The sequence below is a fragment of the Lissotriton helveticus genome, chromosome 8, assembly GCF_964261635.1.
Source record: "Lissotriton helveticus chromosome 8, aLisHel1.1, whole genome shotgun sequence".
NCBI classification, from domain to species: Eukaryota; Metazoa; Chordata; class Amphibia; order Caudata; family Salamandridae; genus Lissotriton; species Lissotriton helveticus.
The window spans coordinates 1,194,292,939-1,194,311,500 of NC_136069.1; the positions used below are offsets into that span (position 1 = coordinate 1,194,292,939).

General features: G+C 44.9%; 1 protein-coding gene across 1 annotated transcript in view; it reads left to right on the forward strand.

Moving 5' to 3' along the window:
- Nucleotides 1-18,162, forward strand: part of LOC144771919 (otospiralin-like) — a 99,748-nt gene extending 81,586 nt beyond the window's left edge. Inside the window, exon 3 of the mRNA XM_078656155.1 lies at nt 17,772-18,162. Coding sequence (XP_078512281.1) covers nt 17,772-17,956 — 185 coding nt within the window. The 3' untranslated portion in view covers nt 17,957-18,162. The remainder of the gene's footprint in view (nt 1-17,771) is intronic.
- Nucleotides 18,163-18,562: the final 400 nt, after the last annotated feature.

Below are 18,562 nucleotides of genomic sequence, written 5' to 3' on the forward strand. Positions count from 1 at the left end.
ATATGTGCTGTGACGGGCAGCTGTTTTCAATGAATATTATTATACGGTCATGCAATGTAATGTAACAATTTCATTTTGAAGTTATATTATGCACTGTGAGCATCATACAAAAAAGCAATTAAAGATATTCAAACAAAAAAATAGTGTCTGGCAGACTAGGCATAATGCCTTGCTATGAACCTCTGGGGATGTCCCGAATTACAGGCTTTTGCCTCTGTAGTTGATACTCTTAGTCTGATCACTCAGTTGGTCTGATTTCACTTCTGATTGTTTCTTGGAAGATCTCAGCCTCTGAGGATATTCTGAAATTCAGTCTTTTATCTCAGAACAGCCAGAGGTGAGTGGTGAATGTGGTGATTTACCACAGGTCTTTGGTATATCAGTACCTTTCGATGTAAAGGTATGAACTGTTAACTGTCCAAGTATGTCAGCTCTAAAGTCAAAAATATATTTGATCCCATGTGCCTAGACTATTAAAGAAGTAACAATGAAATGGGGATGTTGGGACGGAAAAGTCCTCTGCATGGTAAAGACGTGTACCCATGCCCTGAGTGCCCAACTGTACTGTTATCTGGATCCCTAATACTGATTATTGGTCTTAGGCAAACACAGATCATGGGTGTGCACCATCACATAGGCCGGTCTCACTAACTGTGGTCTTGCAGGACGGGCAGGGGCGCCGAAAACGCTACCCTCATAGGGGTGAATGCTACTGCCTTCAACAGGAGTTAAGCAGCATGAGTGAGGTCGTGGCAACATACCATGTAGTGATCCGTAATAGTGAACAGGACCTTTTTTACCCTGTGTCACTAGAGGGAAGCCTACAAGTTCACTCAACTATTCAAAAACTTCCTCTGCTGTGTGCTTAACTCACCATTGTCCTACATCAGGTAGATGTGGAGTTTAACATAGCGCAGGAGTAGTAACTCTGCATGAGAGATGTAGTGCTATGCAGTGCATACACAGGGACCTCATGTGCTGGGTGTATATGTGCTTACGTAAAGTATAATATGAGCAGGGAGAAGAGTTGTGCAGCACGCACATAGTGAGTATACATGCTGGCAGTGTGTGTGTTTTAAAACAAGCACACTCAGGAAAGATTCAGTACAGAACATTATGCACAGATTGAGCATGAATAATGAATGCATGTGTACGTGTAAACGTACAATACATAGCTGTATCAGTGCTGGATAGTAAGTGTGCTGAGAGTGTAAACTGAGTAAATAAATGTGCCTGCACTGGTGCATAGGATGGAGAACCATAGGCTCCATTTTGGGAAGCCCAGGTCTGCATGGTAGAGACATTAGGAAGAGAGGAATCCCCCAGACAGATCTGTATATTGCCACGTTCCTGTGAACTCTATGCTCTTTGATTCAGTGACGGATCAGAAGGAAGAAGCCTGGACACATTTCAGGAAGGGAGATCGGGCTGAAAAGAGTATCCTAAAGAGTTGGGCTGGGGCTCGGGATTAAACTTTTGATGCACATGTCACTGTGGCTGACATTCAGGTGTGAGCTCTGGTCTCTTCCATGAGTGCATTGTAGACAATCAGCTTCTGAGTCGTGCCTGCTGTGGCAGTCCTCTTTCATGAAGGAAGATGAAAAGGAGACATATCCACTTCAAAAGATGCAGAACCCCAACATAGACCTTCAAAGACCCAGACCCTAAATCACATTTGGTGTCTGGAAAAAAACTATAAGAAGGGGCGGTTGAGTGTCCAAAAATGTGCTATCTTCCAGGCAGCTGGATGGGCTGTGTGAGATGGGGTAGCTCTGAAAGACATTTTCTGTGACTGGGCAGGGGTCCCTGCTAGTCTCCCTGCTGGCAGAGGAGACATTACCCAGGGAAACAAAGACCCCCTGTCCTGGAGCCTGGAGCACCAGTGCCTGTCTGCTTGCCAAGACCAGTGTGCCCTGTGAGGAAAAGGGGAGCATTGGAGGGAGTAAGGTGCAGTGGGAAGCCCTACCATGAGAACCCCCTGCAAAAAGTGTGAGGATTCTGCTGAGCACCTATTGAGCCATCACCTGTGTGCAGGATTGTTTTTGGCATCGTTTTTTTGTCAGAAAACCTAAGTGCTGACCACTTTAAAATATTAATACGATGAAATTCTGAATCAACACATTCTGAATATCAATATACGTCCAGTACAGATTACAATACTAATAACAGATCTCCTTTTTTAAAATTATTTATTTAAACTTATAATGCGCAACAGCTACCCGCAGTGGGATTCTCGGCGCCAGGGACAGACTCAAGAAGAAAAAAAGGACAGGTACACTAACTAGTTTATATGAGCCCTCACAACCTACTGAAAAAGCCAGGTTTTGAGACCCTTACGGAATCGAAACAAGTTTGTCTCCGTCTTTAGGGTCATAGGTAGAGCATTCCAGGATTTGGGACCTAAGTGGGAGAAGGACCGACCGCCCATCTTTACTAGTCTAAATCGCGGTATAATGAAATCACCATTCTCTGAGGATCTTAAGGTACGACTTGGCTTGTATGGTTGGACTAGGCTCTGCAAATATTTTGGAGCCGAGCCTTGTCTAATTTTAAAGAGATAGCACATAGCTTTGAATTTAATACGGCTCGGGATCCTGAGCCAGTGTAGATCGCAGAGTGCATGGGAGGCAGATGTTCTCCTCGGAACATTGCGAAGAAGTCGGGCAGCCGCGTTTTGTACAACTTGAAGTTTATTAATAGTTGTCGAGTCTGCTCCGAGATAAAGAACATTGCCATAGTCCAGGCGGGAAACAACTAAAGCCTGGACTACAGTTCTCTGGGTGGAAGGGGGAAACATCCATAACATTTTTTGTAACCATCTCAGAGTAGCAAAACAAATGGACGCCACTTTAGTGGCCTACTGCCTCATTGAGAGCTTTTCATCATTGAGAAAACCGAGATTGCGTACTACGGCAACAGGCTGGGGAGTAGACCCCATATCACTGGGCCAGTGCTGGGGGCCCCAGAGATCTTTGTTCTTGCCCAGTACCACAACCTCGGTCTTGTCCCCGTTTAGTTTGAGGAAATGACTCTGCATCCCCTCGGCAACTCGTGTCAAGCCTAGCTTCAAGGCTGAAGTTTTGTTGCAGTCACTACTAGAGAGGGAAAAAACAATTTGGGTATCATCGGCGTAGGAGAATAAAGTGAGCCCAGCGTCCTCCACAATGATGGCCAGGGGTCTAACGTAGATGTTGAATAATAGAGGACTAAGTATAGACCCCTGGGGCACGCCATACACCGATGGACAAATTGCAGATGCAGCTTTTTCAGAAAAGACCTGGAAGGTACGCCCACTTAAGAAGGAGGCAATCCAGTCCAGCGCAGGACCATCCACTCCCAGGGACCAAAGAGATGCAAGAAGAATGGAATGGGACACGGTATCGAACGCAGCACTCAAATCCAAAAGGATGAGTGCAGATGTTTCACCGCAATCGATACCGTGTCGCAAACTCTCGGTGACTCCTAGGAGTGTGGTTTCGATGGAGTAGTGTGCTCGGAAACCGGACTGGGAAGAATGTAAAAACCCCAAACTCTCAACAAGATGACTTAACTGAGTATTAACATGCCTTTCCAGGACTTTGGAAAAGAGAGGCAACAAGGAGATAGGTCTAAAGTTGGACAAGTTGGACACATCCGCTCCTGCCTTCTTGAGGAGAGGAACAACCATCGCATTTTTCCATTCCTGCGGAACGTAGGACTCAGATAGGGATGAGTTAAGAAGTTTCATCAGTACACGACGAGAGCTAAGATCCAGAAGTTTCAATACTTTAGCAGGTAAAGGATCATGTGATGAGCCAGATCTGATGCTGTTCAGACAAGAGGAAAAGGAGGCATCGTCAAACAATTGCCATTCCGTGAGCTTCACAGCTAAAAATTGTGATTTCTCTAAAGTCAGTACAGATCCTGACAATGATTCATCAACCATAGTAGAGGGGCTTAGGGAATCATAAATACGTTCTACCTTGGCAATAAAAAATTCAGCTATGGAATTACATTGAGCTTCATCCAATGCAGGGGGGACCGGGGTCGTATCTGCTCCTGTTAGTTTCTTTACCACAGAAAAAAGTGTACAGGGACAGTTCTGGGCATGCGTCACCGTGTTAACAGTGTGGGCTGCTCTCGCCATTTTGCTTTGTTTATGGTACTCTTTTAGAGCTTCCTTGTAAGCTACTTTACGGGAGCTGGAGTAAGAACATCTCCATTTCCTTTCGAGGGCCTATAGCGATTTCATTGCATTAACTAATGAGCAGATATACCATTTTTTTTTAAATAACATAAAATAACCATCTCAACAAGATGTAGTGATTAGATAGATACATAGTAAAAGGCAACCAGAACAAATCATTACTATTTTTAGTTTTACTTTCTAAAGCAAAAACCATTTCCATCCAGTGATTGTCACATACATGATTCCACCAAGACTGATAAGTCATTTAAAAAAGAAATCTTTCCAACAGAAGGTAATTTGATAGTATGTAATATACATGTCTAAAACAAGGCATTAATGGGATAAATGGATGTAGTCTTCAGCCTGGAAAATAATTTGTGAAAAACACTATAGTCACATAAAATGAAAGGGTAAAACTATTTTCATATGGCTAACACCACAAACATTCAAGGAAAGATAAAATAATCCAAATACCTCTATCCTAAAGTGTCACTCAGGACTCATTCCTAAGAAGCACAGAATAAAAGCTCTATTGGTTCCAGTTCAATCACACTACTGCCACACCTTATTGTAAACCCGGAAGGGAGACCCACCATTAACAGGCCTGGAACCTTGTAGCCCAGCAGATGCAAAAAGAACAATTGATGGGCAGAATGTTGAACAATGTCCAACATTCACCCCAGTACAGAGATCGGGGCCTAAATCCAAAGTTGTTTTGATCCCCATGTCATTCCAGTTTAAACCCAGCCATATGCAAATCAGTCTTGATCCTGCGCCCAATGAGAACAGTCCAGCCCGAACTGCCGGCCAGGTCCTTCCTAGATTGGAAACAAGCCTCCTACGACCGGTTTTGGGGTTTTACCCCTCATCAGCCAGGCTAACTTGACTCCAGTGGCATGGAGAACATGGGACCCACGTCTAGACATACCCATCCCACTCTTGGTGATAAATACAAAAAGAACAATTGATGGGCAAAATGTTGAACAATAACAAACATTCACCCCGGTACAGAGATCTGGGCCTAAATATATCGTTTGTTTTTTTTGCTTCCCATGCCATTCCAGTTTCGACCCAGCCAAATGCAAATCAGTCTTGGCCCAGTTCACCATGGGAACAGTCTGGCCCAAACTGCCAGGCCAGGTTCTCCCTGGACTGGAAAACAAGGAATCTAAGACCGGTTTCGGGGTTTCACCCCTCACCAGCCAGGCAAGCTTGGCTTCAGTGGCATGGAGACCACAGGACGCATGTCTGAGCATACCCGTTCCACTCGGGGTGACAAATGCAAAAAGAACAATTGATGGACAGAATGTTGCACAATGTGAAACACTCAGCCCAGTACAGAGATTAAGACCTAAATCCATAATTTTTTGATCCCCATGCCATTCAAGTTTAAACCCAGCCATTTGCAAATCAGTCTTGACCCTGTTCCCCATGGGAACAGTCCAGCCCGAACTGGCAGACCAGGTCTCCCTGGACAGGAAACAAGCATCCTAGGACTGGTTTCAGGGTTTCATCCCTCATCAGCCAGGCTAGCTTGATTCCAGTGGCAAGGAGAGCACAGGACCCACATCTGGGCATATCCGTTCCACTCGGGTTGACAAATGCAAAAAGAACAATTGATGGACAGAATGTTGAACAATGTCAAACATCCACCCCAGTACAGAGATCTGGGCATAAATCCATAGTTTGTTTGCTACCCATGCCATTCCAGTTTAGACCCAGCCATATGCAATTCTTTTTTTTTTTTTTTACTTTATTGCGGTTAGTTATAACCATAAAAGCACATAGGAATACATATACAATTTTGAAACAATTCATTGGTGTTTTTGTATTTTAAAAATGCATCATTTATAAAATCAGAGGGTAGAAGACAATTTTTTTTAAACTTTAAAACTTTAAATAGTCATCATATGTTAACAAAAAAAGTATTTTAAGAGTAGCATGTAATGATCCACTTAGTTCCCTGGTCTCTACAGAAATATACATATATATATACCATCTTTAGCTAAGCAGTTTCCTTCGGGTAGTCCACATAGAAAACACAAACTTAGTTATGGCGGAAACTATCACTGGATTTGTGTAGGACTTCAGAATTCTGAGGAAAGCTAGATAGTTCCTGATGCCCAGGTTGTTACACAACTGTATTATCCATTTTCTCCGTATAGTTGAGTAAGCCGGACAGAAGAGAGTAACATGGAGAATCGTTTCATCTTCTGATTTGCAGCCTGGGCATAAATGTGCAGGACCTCCCGTCCACCTGTCGGTTATGGAATAAAGGGGCAGTGTTCCATATCTAAACTGAAGATACAGCTTCTTCGCTAATGTGGGCTTGATTTTATCAATTTCCTGTTCAAAGCTGTAAAATGACTTATGATTCAGGAAGGCATCAGTCATGCTTGATGGTGTTGCAGAACAGAATGTCTTCCTGAGATTAAAGTCCTTTATGGTATTAGACAGTGTTTTCTTAGAGATTGCAGAACAGGATAACTCGGGGTTTGCCCATAGATTTTCATGACCATTCGAGGAAAAGGACTGCCTTACAAAAGAAAGCCATGGAATCCTGCCTGCCCCTAAGGAGGCCAACACCACCTTTAATTCCTCCTTATAGCATTCCAGCTCGGGAGTGCTCCACAGCCTCCTCCAATAAAGGAGTGGGCGTGAGGCAATAGCATCAGCAATGGGGCTAATATTCAAATCCAACCTGAGTGGAACAAGTGGGGTATTTCTAGGCAGAGTTAAGATTTGCCTAATAAAATTGTTTTCTGTGGTGGTTTACTCTGGTGGGGGGACATGTCCCCAAAGTTCCGCCCCATAAAGGCATGATGACCTTGCTTGAGTTTTAAAAATGTCAAGAGGGGCGCTAATTATTTTATGGGCACAGTTTTTTTGGACTTTTAAAATCCCCCCTATAGTCTGAGTTAATTTTAAATTAGCCTTAGCCATTTGTGCGCCCCAACCCATTTTGTCGTTTAGGGTTAAGCCTAAATAGTCAAAAGTTGGAACTCTTTCCAGTGGTCTACCCTCCATCATAGGATTGGGCAGTTAGTAGTATTGGCGTTGAAAACCATGTACTTGGTCTTATCAATGTTAATTACCAGATTTCTTTGATTACAGAATTTGGTGAACTGGTTTAAGACCCTCTGCATACCCATGGGGGATTTTGAGAGCCGCAGGGTATCGTCCACGAACATTAGTGCAGGAAATCTCTGTGAGGCCAATTTCAGGGAGTCGATATCTTTGGTGGATAGTAGATCTTCTATGAGTCCATTAAGGAAGTGGGAAAAGAGGGTTGGTGCGAGCGCGCAACCCTGCCTGACCCCCTTCTCAACCGGAAAGGGCCCCGTTAATTGGCCATACTTTCCATAATGAACTCTAGCAAAGGTACTGTCGTGGAGGAGTTTGAATTGGAAGCATAGATATGGTGGGACCCCCATGGATAGTAGGATAGACCAAAGTTGGTTTCGGTCCACCAAGTCAAATGCTGACTTTAGGTCCACGAACGTCAGATATAGACTTCCCCGGTCCAAGACTACATGCTTCCAGTAAAGAACCTGGAGCCGAAATAGTTGATCAGTTTTGGACGTTTTGGCCCTGAAACCTGTCTGAAGTGGGGTCAAAATATTGTTATCATTAAGCCAGTCCAATAGGCGTTGTAAAAGCAGCCTTGCATACATTTTCTGGCTTACATCGATAAGGCTGATTGGCCTGTAATTTGAGGGTTCGAGCGGAGAGCCCTTCTTGTAAATGGGTATTATCTCCGCCCCCAGCCAAGTACCTGGAAGAGGTAGGCCCTGCAAGATTGCGTTATATAATAGTAGTAGATATGGGGCCCAAACTATTGGTTCCTCTTTAAAAAGGTTGCCTGGAATCCTATCCAGCCCTGGGGCTTTATCGGATTGCAGCCTGTGTACAGCAACAAGTACCTCATCCAAATTAAAGAGCGGTGTAGACCACATAGGGTCCGCGACCAGTAGGGTTGGGGGGGCTGCACTTTTTGATAATAGGGAGATGGAATAGAGCTCTTTAAAATGCAGAGACTAAGATTCTTCGGGAATATTTGGATCAATCGAGGTCCTGCCTTCTGGTCTCCCAGTATGGACGAGATTCCAGAAGGTCCGAGTATCTTTGGCCTCGAGTGCAGATCTGATGGCGAGCCATTGTTCTTCCTCCCACTCTTTTTTAGCCTTAAAAATCATTGGCTTGTAAGCACGCCTAGCTTCTGGCACTGCAACCGGCGTACCTTGTTTCAGTGACCTGAGCAGTGCGTGCTTCAATTCTCTGCACCCCTTATTAAACCAAGGGTGTTTTACACCCTGTATCTTGGGTTTAATGGATGCTGTTTTATAAAAGGAATTCGCTAATAATGCGGTAAGTTCCTCGTGTAATCCTGACAGGAGCCTTTGCGCATTATTTTCAAATGGGAGAGCCATAATTATATTTGCCCTTTCTAACAGGGGGATTAAACTCTGATACAGATTACCCATATCTTCAATGGACTTCTTCATATTTTCCCAACGGATTCTCCTCCCACCTTGAATTATTCTGAGGTCGCTATTTTCGTACATTTCATTACCCTTAGTAGTCAAATTAAAATTCATCTCAGTTGTCAGAGGATTGTGGTCGCTTTCCGTGCGACTCGAGATGTGGAAGCTAAGGATCTTGGGCCAAAGGGACATAAAGTAGTCAATTACAGAGGTATGCCCCATTCCGCTATAGGTTGGGTTCCCTGGACTATCCCCCTGGAATCGCCCGTTAGACGCTCTAATTGAAAAAGTATAAGTAATGGAGGTTAACTGAAGAACCAGGGCTGACCAATGCTTTACTGGATATATGTTCGGGTGGGGGACTAGCCATGCTTCATCTTCTTCAGTCGAGAACTGAGGAACACCAATGAGTGGTTCGTAGTGGCAGTTAAAGTCACCACCAATCATCAGTGCAACATCTCCCGGAAGAGAGTGAAGAAGAGTGGTCAAAGAGTGTAGCGTCTGGGAGGTGCCTCCCGGGCCAACTGGCCTCGACTAAATATTAATAAGTGCCAGTTTGGGTGTTTTATTATGTGACAGTAAAATACAAGTCAGATCAGGGCTGTTAGTATCTTTTCTTTTTGAGTTGAACCCAAGATGAGCACCTACCCATATACACAATCCCCCCGATGGTCTACCTCTGGGTCCCTTTGAGGCTGGCTCCATGTAGGTAACATAACCCAGTCTATGTATGGGATTAAGAGCCCATGTTTCCTGGAACAGACATATCCCATGGAGGTCTACAAAAGCACACCAATTGGGAATATCTAGATTGCCAGCAAGACCCGCTACGTTCCAGGATAAGATTTTTAGGGTCTCATTTTGATTGGATTTCCTAGGTGCCAGGTTACCATGGATGGCCTAGCTAATCGAACCCCCTGAGGCTTTATAAAACCCGTATTGTGTTGGGGCGGGCTGCAGAAGCGAACTTTGGGCGGGTGGTGCAATAATGGATACAGTATTGCAAGGGGTTATTGGGGTGGCCATTATTGCCCTCACCGGTACTCCCCCGTCTAAGGGAAGATCTTCATTGGGTAGTACTAGATTAATAGGACCTTCTACCCCTTTTGGGCCTACCCTCCCAACATCCACTGGGGGTAGCTGGCTAGTAGCTTGGCCTACCCACCTTTCCATATCCACCCCTTTACCTAGGGCTATACTGTTCTGGACTGTGCTTTGAGACGCATACCGTCAGTCACAGCCCCCTAGACCTGACAAAGCGTCAAATCTGTTAAACAGCCTGATGTTTCCCAAGAGACATGGGTTCGGTGCTTCTCCCAATGGGAAGGTTTCTCTTGACATGGAGTGCGGGGGTCCATAAAAGTAGGATAGGGGCTGTGTATGAATTCCAGGCAGGAAGTCATTTTTTGGCCAATTGCAGATATATTTAAAGCACCTCCTGTCTCTAAAATTGATTATGACACAGTCCCCCTCCACGGATTTTGTACTCCTACCTCGCCAATTCACTCTCCTGACAAACAAAATTTCTGCTCGTATATTAGTTGGTAATGCTCGGTACTCATTAAGCCAGAAGGTGCACTTATTTTTAAGGTCTATAAATGTCTCCTTTTTCCCCTGGGCCAGTGGGGGAACCCCCGTCAAAACTACTACGTAGGGTGCTGATTCGGGTGGGAGGTCGATAGTTGGTAGGGTAACTGCACTACACACTTCAGGCATCTCAGATGGTTTTTGGTGTGTAGCTGCGGATCTGCTAGTGTCTACTTGGTGTGGCCTGTCCCTCAGAACTATATTTCCCCCCCTGGCAGATTAGGAATCAAAGAGATATCAGTAGGCAATGTGGGAGCTTTTTGGGTAGGGCCAGTACACCCATTAGTTGCTTCAACATCATTCGGGTTAGACGGAATTTGTCCTTTGGTTTTGGTTTGCTCACTTATTGGGTCAGATTTCCGAGTTCCCACCTGCTTCTGGACTGATGCCAGTGAAAGTTCAAGACAGACCAGTCTATTCTCAATTGAGTCCAGCCGGGCGGAGATTGGGTTGCATAGTTTCTTGAAGGTGCTTTCCAGTCTCCTCCAAAACGAAGGGCCCAAGACCGGTTGAGTGTCTCCTCCCACAGTAGGATTATGGCCGTTTTGCCCCTCTGTAGAGATTACTATAGAGTGTGCAGGACTGAGAGGGGGCCTGGTGGGTGGATCATCGTTTAGCACAACCGTTTTACCAGTTTTGGCCTTTTTCCCCCCCTGCAAATGATTGAGCCCCGGTGCATTTTCTTTTCGCTACTGTTCCCGCCTCCCACTGGATAGGGCCAGTTTTTGCGTGGGAGGCTGAGCGGGTTTTCATATTAGGAGAGGGAACTCTCTTTACGGCATTATGTGAGTCCAACCCATTAAGGGAGTTTAGACTTGTATCAACGGTAATGGCTGACTGCGACAAGAGGCTTCTCTCCTCAACTCCCGAAGGGGGCAGCGTGTCCTGGGAATCAACCTGCCGATAAATTGGTGATCTAACCCTCGCCAGGCTTCCCAAGGAAGATCTTTTGTCAAATGGGGTTTCCAAGGATAATCTCTGCTCAGTAAGTTCTATATCCTTGGCCAGTGCTGATGTTACCCTTTTCAAAAAATTGTCCAGGGTGCCCATAAGTAATCCTCCGGTGGACTTCCTAGCGTTTACTCCTTTAGTTACAGCAGTAGACATACTTAGTATGTGGGGTCAGTCTCTTGTATTCCTCTATAGCGAGTTATAGCACGGTCTAATATGCAGAAAGTATCACTGACCTTTTTAACGCTGTTGAAGATATTAGGGGGGTGGCCCGTCCCGTCCTTGGCTGGTCTTGAATGGGCTTAAACGGGCCCGCCCTTGGCCCAAGCTTCGCCCGGCTCGTCCCGCGCGTGCAGCAGTGGCGTCGGGTGTGCACCTGGGCGCCGGGGCACCTAGGATATGTGGTCCCAGCCCTCGCAGCGCAGCCGTTCCCCTCACGGCGTTTGTAGGAGACTCTGGCGCAGCCGTTCCCCTCACGGCGAAAACAAGGGCAGGAAAGTGCCGGGTATGGGTCCAGGTCCAAGTCAATTATGTAAGCTTCCCAGTGAGCGCTTGGCGCTCCTCGCTTTTCAAGCACCTCCGGGCGCAGCAGTGGCGTCAGGTGTGCGCTTGGGCACCGGGGCACCTGGGATATGTGGTCCCAGCCCTCGCGGCGCAGCCGTTCCCCTCACGGCGTTTGTAGGAGACTCCGGTGCAGCCGTTCCCCTCACGGCGAAAACAAGGGCAGGAAAGTGCCGGGTATGGGTCCAGGTCCAAGTCAATTATGTAAGCTTCCCAGTGACCGCTCGGTGCTCCTCGCTTTTCAAGCGCCTCCGGGCGCTGCAGTGGTGTCAGGTGTGCGCCTGGGCGCCGGGGCACCTGGGATATGTGGTCCCACCTCTCGCGGCGCAGCCGTTCCCCTCACGGCATTTGTAGGAGACTCCGGCGCAGCCGTTCACCTCACGTGGAAAACAAGGGCAGGAAAGTGCCGGGTATGGGTCCAGGTCCAAGTCAAATATGCAATTCAGTCTTGACCCTGTTCCCCATGGGAACAGTCCAGACGGAACTGCGAGGCCAGGTTCTCCCTGGACTGGGAAACAAGAATCCTAGGACTGATTTTGGGGCTTTACCCCTCATCAGCTAGGCTAGCTTGACTCCTGTGGCATGAAGAGCCCAATTCAAATATGACAGGTTGCGTAACGCTACTGTTGCAGGTAAGGCTCAGCCTTTATTTAATTGATTTATTTTGAAGGTTTTATATAGCGCAAACAAGACCCTTGCGGGTATCAAAGCGATTTACAAGGGTAGAAATCAGAAACAAAAGAATACAGAGAGTTACAAATTGAGTCTTGATAAACTGAACATCCGTAGTGGGAAATAGATAAAATGTTCATGTGAATTTCCTTAGGAGTTGAGACTTAACTTCTTTCTTAAAGAAGGTAGAAGAGGGATTCCTTCTGGTTTCCAGGGGCAGTGTGTCACAAACCCTTGGAGCGATTCCAGAGTAGGCACGGTTGTATGACTTCTTTTTGTCAAATTGCTGTGGTTTCAGAAGAAGACTGCTGGAACTTCTAGAGGATCTTTTGCCACAAGAGAGCACAAGTTTCTGGGCCAGATAGCTCGGAGTACTGTGACGTAAGGCTTTGTACGTCATGCAGGCTATTTTTTGTTGAATTCTAGCTTCAAAAGGAAGCCAGTTAAGAGCTCTAAGGCCGGGGGTAATGTGACAATTTCTTTTTGAGCCCATAATAAGCCTATCTGCTGAATTGAGTGAGGCTGTTAGAGGGGCCGATGTCGAACACAGAGCGTTGCACTTCCATAGTCAAGTCTTGGGATTACTAGTGCTTGAACTGCCAGTTTGAAGTCACTTGCAGGAAGGAAAGGTTTTTATTGTCTCAGGGTGTTCATCTGAATGTTTGCACCTTTTGTTGCGGCACTGATATGTTTCTACATGTTTAGATTTCTGTCTAGTGTTATTCACAGAGACTTTGCTGAGACATTGATATGGGGTTGACAGTTGAGCGCTGTTAGTTGTTTAAGTCATTCTGCGATGATGGATGTTTGGTTGGGTGGAGCGATTAGGAGGAATTCCGTCTTGAGGGTATTTAGTTTCAGGTGATTTTCCACCAGCCAAGTTGGGGTTGAGTTGAGAGATTTTATGTCCTCCAGAGAGGCGATTTTTAAGTATAGTTGTTTGTTTTGTGTGTTGTCTGCTTACCTATGATATTAGATTTTTGAGGAGCTGAGAATAATGTTGAGTGGTCCCACAGGTTCAAGAGTATAGGTGACAGGGATTAGCCCTGTGGTACACCTAATGTGACTGGAACGGCCAGAGATAGGGATTGATTGACCTTGAATCTTTGGAATCTATTTTGGAGGAAGGAGGTGAACCAGTTTAGAACAGACCCTGATAAGCCCATTCTATATTTCAAAAGGTCCAGAAGCTTGTCATGTTTGACGGTGTCGAAGGCCGTAGATAGTTTAAGCAGGATTAGCAGACAGGCTTCGTTTTGGTCTAAGATTTTTAGTGTGTCATCTACTATGTGGGTCATGGCCGACTCCGTACTGTGCCAGATTGCTATTGGTTGAGCAGGTTGAAATGGTTGATGTGGTTTCCTAGCTGTATCTGTACGCATTATTCTAGGAGTTTGGCTAGAGTTGGGATGTTGGAGATTGGTCGGTAATTGTTTAATCCATGTGATCTGCTGTTGGCTTCTTTAGGATGGGGGAACCCTGCCAAGACTTAAGGTTTTCTGGAATGAGTCTTTGAAGTAGAGGCATCGATAATCTTGGTCCACGGTGGTAATAACAGCGGATCGGTGAAGTGGTTAGAGGGGTTCAATGATGTGAGAATTTCAAAATTTCCTCTTCTGTATAAGTATTGAAGGAGGACCATTCAGCATTATTTTTTAGGGCAAACGTTGGTGTGCATAAGCTAGGCATGCTGGAGAGGAAGGTGGGGAGCTCCTGTGAGTGTCAGAGTGAGTTACCAAGGCCTTAAGTAGGTCCGTCTTTATGTTATCTGTCTTCTCAGTGAAGAAGGAGGCTAATTGTTCACAACTGGGTAGTGCGCTTGGGCCAACGTGGGGGAGTAGGGTAAGTCCTTAGATTGTGCTTTAACTAGTTCAAATTTGTTTTTTAAGTCTATTTTTGGCTTGATCTAATTGGTTCCTGAAAAAGATGGCTTTGGATTTTCTGATATTTCTATAGTAGGAGTTTCTGGTAGCTCTTAATAGTTTAAGGTGGTCAGGGGATCGTGATGATCTCCATTGGCGTTCAATTAGTCTTAGGGAGCGTCTGTCATTATTGAGACTTTCATCATACCATGGTTTGGAGTCTTTTGAGGAGAGCCTCTTCAGCTGCAGGGAGGCAACTGTGTCTATGACTGTGGTTATAGAGGTGAAGTAGTGGTTTGTTAGCGCTTGAACATCACTAGGCCTTCGGAGGAAGCAAAAGGTTGGTGCTAGAGGATGTCAGTAAATCTGTGCTGGCATTTTCTAAGATTCGTTTCCATATTTTAGGTTTCATGGGTTGGGTTGAATATAGTTTTACTGGTTCATTAATGAAGGATGTGATGGTATGGTGGTCCGACCAATCACATGGGAGGATAGTATTCAATTGAATAGAGTCAGCTTTGGAAATGACCAGGTCTAGGATGGAGCCCTTTTCATGTGTGGGACTGTCACATATTTGGAAGAGGTCGAGGTCTGTGAGGAATGCTTTGAGAATATTCACTACAGAGTTGTTAAGGTCATTCCAGTGCAGATTGAGATCTCTGAGGAAGATTTGGGTGCATTGTTGTCCAGTTTTTGTGATCACGATATCCATGAATTGTTTGACAAAGGTGAGGTTGTCACCAGGAGGGTGGTAGAATGTATTCAGTGAACAGCTTAGTTTGTTGTTGCTAGTGACATCAATACATAGGTATTCACAAGAGGATAGTATTGGTGAATGTGGCCGGGTCACTATGAGACTATTCCGATGAATGCAGGCAATACCGCCCCATGGTCTATCAGTTCTTTCTAGTCTGGTGATATCATGATTAGGGGGGACCAAAATAACTAAGATAGGTGCAGACGATGCATTTAACCAGGTTTCTGTAAGAATTAAGAGGTCTGGTTCATGAGTGAGTATGAGATCAGCAATCTCAGTTGCATGTCTTGAGGCTGATCTACAATTAAGTAGAATACATTTGAGATGTGGTTTGATGAGAGCTATAAGTTCTTATGTGAGGGGGACTTGCATAAGATTGTCTTTGGATATTCCTCTAGGGTTATGTTTTGAAGCTCTGTGTGGATTAGAGGGGATGTTTGTATTATGGTATGATTATTTACGTTGTTTGCGTACTCTGTGTTCTGGGTGGGATGGGAGATCGTAAGAGCAGAGTAGGGAGTATGTATCATTGGAAGATAAAAGGTCCTTCATTCGGATAGGGTGGGTTGTGGCATTGGGGTATGGAACTGCTTTCCATCGTGATGGCATGTGCTTTGTGGATAGAGAGTGCATTTGGTGTGGGTACGTGGGGTAGTTACTGTGGTCATTCCTGCAAGAATCATGATCATGTCTTCCAATCTTAAGCGGGTGGAGAATTAGGTCCCATAGGAACTGGAGGTCATCTTTGACTTGTTGCAGTGACAGTAAAATTTCATCCAGTCTAGGTTCCAGTGTGGGATGGGTGTATAGTGTTTGGTATGGGGGTTGGGGAGGGGTGGGTAGGCTTGAGAAGTTAGAATAGCCTGTGTCGCTGTATTGAGGTCCGCATGGATGAGTAAACAGAAATGGTAGGGGGGAGTGGAGGGAGGTGGAGAGGTAAGCATTGAGTGGGTGTGCAGAGGTGATAGGGTTGTAGTAGTGTTTGGGGTGATTGGAGACAGATTGGGAAGGATGCTACTTTTTCGGATATTAGGTGAAGGCTGGGTGCTGTTGTGACTAGGGGTGTGGTTATCCTATCTTAGGGTAACTGCTGGAGCCGGACTGAGTGGATGTATCCATTGGGACATAAGAGGTGTCTGCCTTGTAGGGGGTTCAGAAGGGAAGTTTGGCAGCGATATGGTATTGGGGGAGCTTGGGGAGGGGGGCTGGGGTCTCGTGGCTTTTTCCTTGATGAGAGGAAAGATATTGTCAAAAAGGAGTACGTTGCGCTCTGATGATTGTATCAGGATGATTTCATTATGATTTCATTATGGTAAATAGTGATTGTGGCTGCCGCTATGTAGAATGGTGAATGAGTGATCGAGATCTTGAGAGCCTGAGCTGTTTTCTTAGAGGAGGAGATCGAAAATAGGGTAAAAAATGCTTTTGTCCATTAGGCTCTTTTCTTTGTCTAAAAAATGAGGTCATTAGTTATGTATCCTTTGTTAGTTGAGAAGTAGGGGTCAGAGATAGGGGTCTCGGTCTGACTGTACAATCATTTTTCTCTCTATCTTAAAACTGGATTGATATTATGGATGAATATTTTCTTTAATGTTAAAGGCGTATAAAAAGTCCATATTTTTAAGTTTTTTAAGTTGAAACCCAAATGCAGACAACCTTGTGAACTTCAAATAGTGATCATAGCATGTGCAATATTACTATGTGTTACAGGAGCAATGTCAATTTAAAATGTCTATGCACAAATTGATTGCTGAGACTGATATATTCTACAGAGCAACACTTCCTTTTCCTCAAACAATTAATTCATTCAAAGATTGTACTTAAAGGAGTGTCTCACGGTTTAGAACTTCTGTTCAATCATTCTACTAATAAAATATATACGGGGAAGTAGTGAGCAGCTAACTGGGAGTTGGGCAGTGAAGCCATAAATGTAAATGTAAATGTCAAGGTATTTGTAGAGCGCACTGCCACCAAGCGGTTTCCTGGCGCTATTACTCATACCGCTGTGGAACCCTTCCTGGCTTTTCCTTGTGAAGTGTCCACTCCTGGGCACCCCCAGGGTGAAGCCAGGCATCCTAGCGCTGTTGGGGCCGGTGTGGAGGTTAAGCAAGCTATTGCCCAGAATTGCAGCGTGGGGTCTATGATTAGAATAGGCACCAAGGCGAGCATTGTCAGGTCCGAGGAAATTGAGCGCAAGACCCGCCGAGGCGGGAATTGAACCCTGGTCCCGGGCCAGAACTCTGCATCAGGGTCTGCCGCTCTAACCATTGAGCCACACTCCTCCAAGCCTGAAGCCATATGACCTATATACTTTACACATTTGTCAAGAAGGTATTCAGGACCTTTATCAGGTACTGTATGTCTGTCCAATATTACCCACCCCAGGAAGATGGTATTTATGCCTAATGTTTTTTAGTATAGTATAAAAACGTTTATTGAACGTGTTAATTTGATGATGTCTCCTTCTGAATGAGCAAGTGTGTAATGGCGTGTTTACATTTTTTGAAGTCTTTTGAAAATATTTTTATTAGATGTATGCACTGATAGCGATCTTTTTTTTGTATCTTCCTTTATATGAATGTGTATTCATGTACTGTTGATCTTAATTGAGGTGCAAATCAATTAGTTAATAAACGTGCAACACAGAATAGATCACATCTACTAAGGTCCTGAAGGATCTTGAAGGATGACTCCTATTTTACTTGCCTGTTTTTTTGCATGTTTTGCAGCTGAAGCACGAGAGAAGAGGGCTATGCCTAACTGGAGCATGTCTTCTGAGGATTTCTTTGGCTGGGTGGAGGAGCTTCGAGGTCTGGCTGGTTACGAACACATCGACGAACTGGCTAAAGTCTTCTGGGCTCACTTCCCATCTGCATCTCGACTAGGATATGAAGAACCCGACCCTGAAGAATAAGCTCACAGAGCTGAGGAGCCAGTGTACTGACAAGCAAAACAACGATGCAGCTTAATATTATCGCCAGCAATCCTAGCACTTATCTAGTTACTGATCAATCTTAGAACTAGTGGTTGTGAAACCAGGTCTTATATTAAAAAGACAGCTCAACAGCTTACGTGTTGATTTGAGAAGAGAACCTTATTGTATTTTATACCTTTCTGTGCAGTGGCAAAATTCTGTCCATGCAACAATAAAATGTACAGTTGTATCCAGATGCTGTGATTTCTTTTTGTTTGCACCATTTATTGTGCTTTCATGTGAGTTTGAACTTTGGTGTAGCCTACACCCTCCAGTATTATTATTTGCAATAAGAGTTCAATGTTTCATTAAAAGTAGATTGGATGTTCATATTTTCATCTCACCCAACTCTACAAAACCAGCCTATTTAAACAGCCAGCAACCAGCTATCTTTGTTGTGCAACAACATGCCCACCACAGTGGGCTCTATAGGATCAGTTATAGACTGAGATTCTGCTGCCCGGTTTTCCTGCTTCCATTTACCAGGATTGAGACTAAACACTTTACAGAGCTTTCCCTCTTACGATTCATGATAGCACTTTGGAG